At 48.1% G+C, this 9,482-nt stretch overlaps 1 protein-coding gene across 2 annotated transcripts; it reads right to left on the reverse strand.

Annotated features, from left to right (window-relative positions):
* Nucleotides 1-5,749: 5,749 nt before the first annotated feature.
* Nucleotides 5,750-9,168, reverse strand: LOC123127214 (GDSL esterase/lipase At4g26790-like). 2 transcript variants are annotated; one of them, XM_044546794.1, is made up of 2 exons: nucleotides 7,819-9,168; nucleotides 5,750-6,663 (listed from the first exon to the last, which is right to left on the reverse strand). In XM_044546794.1, the coding sequence occupies exons 1-2, from the start codon at nucleotides 8,350-8,352 to the stop codon at nucleotides 5,974-5,976; spliced, it is 1,224 nt and encodes a 407-aa protein (XP_044402729.1). In that variant the 5' UTR covers nucleotides 8,353-9,168; the 3' UTR covers nucleotides 5,750-5,973. The 2 variants fall into 2 exon arrangements, with proteins under 2 accessions (XP_044402729.1, XP_044402730.1); XM_044546795.1 differs by having other exon boundaries at nucleotides 6,522-6,659.
* Nucleotides 9,169-9,482: the final 314 nt, after the last annotated feature.

The raw sequence follows: 9,482 nt of genomic DNA on the forward strand, positions 1-9,482 counted from the left end.
ATGTACCCATGTGCTCATCACAATGCCTACGAGCTTTTCATATATTGTTCTTTGCTTATTTACTTTTCCGTTGCTACTATTACAATCACTACAAAACCCAAAAATATTACTTTTGCTACCGTTACCTTTTGCCACCGTTACCACTACTATCATATTACTTTGCTACTAAATACCTTACTGCAGATATTAAGTTTTCAGGTGTGGTTGAATTGACAACTCAGCTACTAATACTTGAGAATATTCTTTGGCTCCCATTGTGTCAAATCAATAAATTTGGGTTGAATACTCTACCCTTGAAAACTATTGTGATCCCTATACTTGTGGGTTATCAAGACCCAAGCCTAAAACTGAGTGCTTCTACTGCAAAGGAAATGGTCACTGGAAGTGGAACTGCCCTACATACATGGCGGGTAAGAAGGATGGCAAAGTGAACGAAAGTATATATTTGATATACATGTTTGATGTGTACTTTACTAGTGTTTATAACAACACCTCAGTATTTGATACTGGTTTAGTTATTAAGAGTAGTAACTCGAAACGGAAGTTGCAAAATAAACAGAGACTAGTTAAGGGCGAGGTGATGATGTGAGTTGGAAGTGATTCCAAGGTTTAAATGATCACCATCGCACACTCCCTTTACCTTCGGGGTTAGTGTTGAACCTAAAATAAATGTTATTTGATGTTTGCATAAAGCATAATATGATTGGATCATGTTTATTGCAATACAGTTATTCATTTAAGTCAAGGATAATTGTTATTCTGTTTACATGAATAAAACCTTCTGAGGTCATACACCCAATGTGAATGGTTTGTTGAATCTCGATCGTAGAAATACAGATATTCATAATATTGAAGCCAAAAGATGCAAAGTTAATAATGATAGTGCAACTTATATGCGGCACTGTAGTTTAGGTCATATTGGTGTAAAGCGCATGAAGAAACTCCATGCTGATGGGATTTTGGAATCACTTGGTTATGAATCATTTGATGCTTGCGAACCATGCCTCGTGGGCAAGATGACTAAAACTCCGTTCTCCGGAACAATGGAGCAAGCAACTGACTTATTGGAAATAATACATATTGATGTATGCAATCCGATGAGTGTTGAGGCTCGCGGCAGGTATTGTTATTTTCTGATCCTCACAGATGATTTGAGCAGATATGGGTATATCTACTTGATGAAACATAAGTCTGAAACATTTAAAAAGTTCAAAGAATTTCAGAGTGAAGTGGAAAATCATCGTAACAAGAAAATAAAGTTTCTATGATCTGATCGTGGAGGAGAATATTTGAGTTACGAGTTTGGTCTTTATTTGAAACAATGCGGAATAGTTTCACAACTCATGCCACCTGGAACACCACAGCGTAATGGTGTGTCTGAACGTCATAACCGTACTTTATTAGATATGGTCATATGGTGAAATCTATGATGTCTCTTACTGATTTATCACTATCGTTTTGGGGTTATGCATTAGAGACAGCTGCATTCACGTTAAATAGGGCATCATCTAAATCCATTGAGAAGACACCATATGAATTGTGGTTTAGCAAGAAACCTAAGTTGTCGTTTCTTAAAGTTTGGGGTTGTGATGATTATGTGAATAAGTTTCAGCCTGATAAGCTCAAACCCAAATTGGAAAGGTGCGTCTTCACAGGATACCCAAAAGAAACTGTTGGGTACACCTTCTATCACAGATCCGAAAGGCAAGATCTTTGTTGCTAAGAGTGGATCCTTTCTAGAGAAGAAGTTTCTCTTGAAAGAAGTGATTGGGAGGAATGTAAAACTTGATGAGGTAATTGTATCTTCTCCCGAATTGGAAAGTAGTTTATCACAGAAATTAGTACTAGTGATTCCTACACCAATTAGTGAGGAAGTTAATGATGATGATCATGAAACTTCATATCAAGTTACTACCGGACCTCGTAGGTCAACCAGAATATGTTCTGCACCAAAGTGGTACGGTAATCCTGTTCTGGAGGTCATGTTACTTGACCATGACGAACCTATAAACTATCAGAAAGCGATGATGAGCCCAGATTCCGCGAAATGGCTTGAAACCATGAAATCTGAGATGAGATCCATGTATTAGAACAAAGTATGGACTTTGATTGACTTGCCCGTTGATCGGTGAGCCATTAAGAATAAATGGATTTTCAAGAGTAAGACGGACACTGATAGAAGTGTTACTATCTACAAAGCTCAAATTGTCGCAAAAGGTTTTTGACATGTTCAAGATGTTGACTACGATGAGATTTTCTCACTCGTAGCGATGCTTAAGTCTGTCCGAATCATGTTAGCAATTGCCACATTTTATGAAATCTGGCAAATGGATGTCAAAACAACATTCCTTAATGGATTTCTTAAAGAAGAGTTGTATATGATGCAACAAGAAGGTTTTGTCAATCCTAAAGGTGCTAACAAAGTGAGCAAGCTCCAGCAATCCATCTATGGACTGGTGCAAGCATCTCGAAGTTGGAATATATGCTTTGATAAAGTGATCAAAGCATATGGTTTTATACAGACTTGCGGTGAAGCCTGTATTTACAAGAAAGTGAGTGGGAGCAGTGCAGCCTTTCTGATAAGTATATGTGAATGACATATTGTTGATCGAAAATGATGTAGAATTGTCTGGAAAGCATAAAGGAGTGTTTGAAAGGATTTTTTTCAAAGAAAGGCCTCGGTGAAGCTGCTTACATATTGGGCATCAAGATCTATAGAGATAGATCAAGACGCTTGATAAATTTTTCAATAAGTACATACCTTGACAAGTTTTTGAACTAGTTCAAAATGGAACAGTCAAAGAAGGAGTTCTTGCCTGTGTTGCAAGGTGTGAAGTTGAGTAAAGACTCAAAACCCGACCATGGCAGAAAATAGAAAGAGAATGAAAAGTCATTCCCTATGCCTCAGTCATAGGCTCTATAAAGTATGTTATGCTGTGTACCAGTCCTATTGTATACCTTAGCATGATTTTGGCAAGGGAGTACAATAGTGATCTAGCAGTAGATCACTGGACATCGGTCAACATTATTCTTAGATGACTAAGGAAATATTTCTCAGTTATGGAGGTGATAAAAGAGTTCAATGTAAAGAGTTACGTCGATACAAGCTTTTGACACCGATCTAAATGACTCTAAGTCTCGATCTAGATACATATTGAAAGTGGGAGCAATTAGCTACAGTAGCTCCGTGCAAAGTATTTTAGACATGGAAATTTGCTAAATACATATGGATCTGAATGTTGCAGACCCGTAAACTAAACTTCTCTCATGAGCAAAACATGATCACTCTTTGGGTGTTAATCACATAGCGATATGAACTAGATTATTGACTCTAGTAAACCCTTTGGGTGTTAGTCACATGAAGATGTGAACTAATCACATAAAGATGTGAACTATTGGTGTTAAATCACATGATGATGTGAACTAGATTATTGACTCTAGTGCAAGTGGGAGACTGAAGGAAATATGCCCTAGAGCTAGAGGCAATAATAAAGTTGTTATTTATATTTCCTTATATCATGATAAATGTTTATTATTCATGCTAGAATTGTATTAACCGGAAACTTAGTACATGTGTGAATACATGGACAAACAGAGTGTCCCTAGTATGCCTCTACTTAACTAGCTCGTTAATCAAAGATGGTTAAGTTTCCTAGCCATGGACATGTGTTGTTATTTGATCCATGAGATCACATCATTAGAGAATGATGTGATGGACAAGACCCATCTGTTATCTTAGCATAATGATCATTCAGTTTTATTGCTACTGATTTCTTCATAACTTATACATGTTCCTCTGACTATGAGATTATGCAACTCTCGGATAACGGAGGAACACCTTGTGTGCTATCAAACGTCACAACATAACTGGGTGGTTATAGAGATGTTCTACAAGTGTCTCCGATGGTGTTTGTTGATTTGGCATAGATCGAGATTAGGATTTGTCACTCCATGTATCAGAGAGGTATCTCTGGGCCCTCTCGGTAATGCACATCACTCTAAGCCTTGCAAGCATTGTGACTAATGAGTTAGTTGCACCTTGTGCGCTATCAAACGTCACAACGTAACTGGGTGATTATAAAGATGCTCTATAGGTGTCTTCAATGGTGTTTGTTGAGTTGGCATAGATCGAGATTAGGATTTGTCATTCCGTGTATCGGGGAGGTATCTCTAGCCTTCTCGGTAATGCACATCACTCTAAGCCTTGCCAGCATTGTGACTAATGAGTTAGTTGCGGGATGATGCATTACGGAATGAGTAAAGAGACTTGCCGGTAACGAGATTGAACTAGGTATGAGGATACCGACGATCGAATTTCAGGCAAGTAACATACCGATGACAAAGGGAACAACATATATCATTATGCAGTTTGACCAATAAAGATCTTCGTAGAATATGTGGGAGCCAATATGAACATCCAGGTTCCGCTATTGGTTATTGACCGAAGACGTGTCTCGGTCATGTCTACATAGTTCTCGAACCCATAGGGTCCGCACGCTTAACATTCGGTGACGATTGGTATTATGAGTTTATGTGTTTTGATATATCGAAGTTTGTTCGGAGTCCCGGATGAGATCGGGGACAAGACGAGGAGTCTCGAAATGGTCGAGACGTAAAGATCGATATATTGGAAGGCTACATTCGGACATCGAAAAGGTTCCGAGTGATTCAGGTATTTTTCGGAGTACCGAAGAGTTACGAGAATTCGTATTGAGCCTTAATGGGCCATGCGAAAAAGAAGAGAAAGGCCTCAAGGGTGGCCGCGCCCCTTCCCCATGGACTGGTCCGAATTGGACTAGGGAAAGGGGGCGCCCCCTCCTTCCTTCTCCTTCTCCCTTCCCTTTTTCCTATTTCATGTGGGAGGTGGAATCCTACTAGGACTAGGGAGTCCTAGTCGGACTCCACACTTTGGGCACGCCCTATGATGGCCGGCCTCCTCCTCCCTCCATCCTTTATATACGTGGCCAGGGGGCATCCATGGACACACAAGTTGATCATTGATCTCTTAGCCGTGTGTGGTGCGCCCCTCCATCATAATCCACCTCGGTCATATCGTAGCGGTGCTTAGGAGAAGCCCTGTTCCGGTAGCATCATCATCACCGTCATCACGCCGTCGTGCTGACGAAGCTCTCCCTCGACACTCTGCTGGATCGTGAGTTCGTGGGACGTCACCGAGCCGAACGTGTCAGATCGCGGTGGTGTCGTACTTTCGGTACTAGGCTCGGTCGATCGTGAAGACGTACGACTACGTCAACCGTGTTGTCATAACGCTTCTGCTTACGGTCTACAAGGGTACGTGGACAACACTCTCCCCTCTCGTTGATATGCATCACCATGATCTTGTGTGTGCGTAGATTTTTTTTTTGAAATTACTGCGTTTCCCAATAGTTATAGGGGTCGCAGGTTTAAAGGGTCTGCTAGAGTTGCTTGCCATCCAAGCTTGTCGGACCGAATCCTTACTACGGGCCTACTCAAGGGATCTCGCAGTGATGATAGTTTTTCACCGGTCAGACCCATCGTTTTTGTCAATGGCGAACCTTTTGCTACGATCTAGTCCTTGATCCGGCCAATCCTAGTTCATGGTGTCTGACATTTACTACTATCTCAATTCTGGTTTATTGATTTTCGTTGTTTTTTGTCAAATTTTAACCATAAGTTTAACTGACAAAATGTCCATGCATGTCATTAAAAATATATTAATGAAAACTATGTTCAAATACGAATCTAACGATATAATTTTTGTTGACATGCATCAACATTTTGTTAATTATATATTTGGTTAAAATTTGACACAAGTTACATAGAGGATCAATAAATCAGGATGGAGGGAGGTAGTACTCCGTAGCAGAACCCTTGTTCCTTCTGAATTGAATCTGCCCCATGCATGTACGTGACATATTGAAACAATTTTTCACTCCACAAAATAGTCGGCGGATCAATTGCGTTTCTAATGTACGATGGTCGATCACACGTTCAGAGGAGGCCTTGCTGGTAGCAGATGTCGATGGTGTGGTTGGCCATGATCCGGTTCACCTTCTGCGTGGGGTGGAATGCGTCCCAGAAGAGGAACTTGTCGGCGTCGGCGCAGGTCATGGGCGCCTCGTCGTTGCACATGAACCCCATCTCGAACCTCCCCGTGGCGCAGCACCCTTCCTCCACGTTCTCCAGCCCGAACTTGGCCGGGTTGGTGACGAGGTCGAGCATGGTGTCGTAGACGGGGACGTAGGCGAGCCTGAGGTCCGGGAGCTCGGCGCGGAGTCCCCCCAGCATGGCCTCCACCTTGGCGTTGTACTCCCTGGCCACCCGGTTGTACTCCTCGATGCAGCCGCCGCCGTGGATCATGTTCTCGGCGCGCTCCAGCGGGAGGCAGCCGATGGGGGTGAGCCCCGCGAAGGTGACGCGGCGCGCGCCGAGGCGATGGATCTCCGACAGGAAGCGGCGCGCGCCGGCGACGAGGAAGTCGGAGAACTCGGCCACCGTGTACTCGGCGAAGCGGCCCGTGCCGAGCATGTAGTAGTTCTCGAGGAAGTCGTTGGTGCCGATGCTGACGACGTGGAGCGCGCCGCGGACGATGGCGCGGGCGCGCTCGGCGCCGGCGTACGCGCGCAGGCGGAGCTGGTACTCCTTGTAGTACTCCACCTCCTTCCACAGCGGGATCACTGACTAAGGGGACGAGCTTGTCAGTGCATGCATGCAGGTTTGACATTGGAGTATGCAACAATAGATCCAAAATTATCTACATTATCAACGGTGTCTGTAGCACTCTGTTCGTGTGAGTGATAAGAGTGGGTAGTGCCACATTCGATGATTGCATATAAGGAATGATTTGGGATCTCTGAACAGTAGGAACGGCGGCGCAACTCGATCCAAAAGTAGTAGGTGAATCTAGAGCTTAATGCATCACATGGAAGAATATGGATGGTAGTCGTTGTGCTTTCAAATTCCAGTTTGCATTCAGTGTCAACCGATCACAAAATTGATTGAAAGTTATGAAAATTTTCAAGCAAGTGTGGTGGATACGGCAAAAGCCAGAACAAAAGCAAGTGCAGTACTCCTACACCGCATTATTTAGTCAAAAAATGAAGTGCTGGACTGTAGTACGCACGTTCCTACTCACGCACTGTCTACACACCGGCGACGCCAGCCGCCTGTGGCCATGAGAGGCGACTGGTCGCACCTCGTCTTCCGGTCTCCCCTCCCCACACTCCGCCTCGCCCGCGGGCACACGGATTGGCCTTGGCAGACGGCGCCTCGTCGAGCCCATGCATGCGCGCCACGTGGCAGAACCTAAAAATCTTGCCAAGCAGAAATGCTGGCACAGGTAGTTGTTGAGCCTTGAATGGCGAACAAGAACATGCTATCTCCGCCGTCTAGAAATGCCATACTCCAGCAGGTTTGCCAAAAAACGGGGGTGCTCCAAAACTGCTCAGCGGAGAAACCATCTCCCGCCGGATCCTTAAACCGCCGAGAAATGACAACTGACGAACGTACGCTACGAATCGTACTGTTAGTCTGTGACTGACCGGGGAGGGCCCCTGCTCCCTACTCGGCTTTGATTTCTTCTGCCTTTCTCACCCACCTCCCTGCGGCGCGCTGTAATGAGTAACGATCCATGGCTAAGTACGTAATCGACGTGCACCACACCCATACGCAGGCGTGTGCACGTACATGTCGCTAAGTTCATGTCGCGCTCTGTCGCTCTGACAATATTTGCCGGAAAATCTCACGAAATCACTAGTAGTGCTGCTATTGTAACCAGGAGTATTGAGCAGCACGGTCAACATTACGGTACGAACTACCGGGGCATGCGGTGCTTACCAGGACGCCGGCGGTGGCGTTGTCGACGCCGGTGCCGGCGGAGGCGAAGCAGACGCCGCGCGCGAAGTCGCCTATGCCGTAGGCCGGGTCGAGGTACGCCGGGACGAGCGGCGGCAGGCCCAGCGCCTCGGAGATGAAGTCCGGAGGCAGCCGCCCGTTGCCGAACCGCCCCGTGGCGCGGGCGCCGCCCGGCATGTCGCGGCCGTAGGGCGGGAAGTCGGACCGCAGCGTCGTGCCGATCTGGTTGTTGTTGCCCGTGTCCACCGTGGAGTCGCCGAACACGATCACCGCCGGCACCACCGCACCAGCAGCGCCGCCCGAGTTGAGCGCCAGCATTACCAGCGGAAGCATCAGCAGCGCCGCTTCCACTTGGAAATGGCCGGACGCCATGGGAGCCGAGGCCGGCAGCGAGTGCAGCAGAGTGGTTAGTGTGTGTACGAGTGGTGTAAGCAGAGAGTGATGGGGATGAGGGAGCGGCGTGTCATCGTAATAAATAGAGGTAAGCGACACTTCCGACTGCCCGCTAGTGCCCATGGGCTCCCGCGACCGCACCCGCGTCGGGTGAGCGCCCCCGGCGCCGGCGACTCGATCTCCCTTCTCCGGCTACCCCTGCAGCTGCCGAGGCCAGATCCGGAGTCCCCTGCTTGCCCTCTCTCTTCTCCCTGCGAGGCTCAGCCCGACGTCAAGCAGATGGGAAGGATGGTGCTGTCGCGTCCGTGCAAGTGGCGGCTGGGCGCGCGCCACCGACGCACGGATCTCCGGCCTCCGTGCTCCGTTGCGGCCGCTGTGACCGGATCCGGGTGCCCCGAGGCGCGCTCTCCCACGTCCTCAGCGCCGCCCTGCGCCCCGGTTCGCCCTGCGATGCCGCTCGAGGAGGCCTCCGCGGCGGCCGCCGCTCCGGCGGCGTCTCCGGCTGTTGCAGCCGTCGTCCTTCCGCCGTCTGCATCGTCATCCCGGGCTGATAGCGTCGTGGAGACCAAGGCAGGAGTAGGGTCGTGCACTTGGGCTGCAAGCACCATCCCGGCTGCTGGCGTTGTCCCTCGACCGCGGCCGCTGCCGCCAGCTTGCAGATTCAGGAGGGAGGATGGGGGTGTGAAGGCCTCGTGCACGCCCCATCTCAATCCTGCGTCAACATCTGCTTCTGTCCGGACTCATGCCGCCCCCGTCCCTCTTGTCGGTGTCGTCTCAAGTGTGCTGCTGCCGGCCCCTGCTGCCCCGGCGAATGGAGAGGATGGGCGTTGTGAAGAGGATCCGGCTCTGTCGTTGCCCGCCAATGCAAAGACCACCGTTGTTGCCATGGGGCGTGAGCTAACCAGTGCACCGCGAGCCCGAGCCCTGTTGCCGGCCCCTGTGGCCCCGGCCAATGGAGACAATGAGGGCTGTGGAGAGGAGATGGCCTTGACGCTGCCCGACAATGCAAAAAGCATCGTTGCTGGCATGGGCAACGGGCTGACCGATGCACCATGAGCTGTGTTGTGGGCCTCCGCTGCTGACAACAATGACGAAGATGACGACGAGGAGTTGGCCCCCCAGACGCCGCCGACTGTCACCAAAGCCCTCGACTCCGAAGGGATTTACATGGGCCATGACACAGACACAAGTGAGGGTTGGCAGGAGGTGCTACCGCGGCGCGGCCCGCGTCGTTCGACTTCGTCGCCATCCTC

Source organism: Triticum aestivum, chromosome 6A (assembly GCF_018294505.1).
Source record: "Triticum aestivum cultivar Chinese Spring chromosome 6A, IWGSC CS RefSeq v2.1, whole genome shotgun sequence".
Taxonomy (NCBI): Eukaryota; Viridiplantae; Streptophyta; class Magnoliopsida; order Poales; family Poaceae; genus Triticum; species Triticum aestivum.

Excerpts from the sequence above, each read along its gene's own strand:
- LOC123127214 (XM_044546794.1), bottom strand. The coding sequence starts at position 8,352 with ATGGGCACTAGCGGGCAGTCGGAAGTGTCGCTTACCTCTATTTATTAC. Across the intron at positions 6,664-7,818 it reads ACGCCACCGCCGGCGTCCTG|TCAGTGATCCCGCTGTGGAA; the intron begins GTAAGCACCGCA and ends TCGTCCCCTTAG.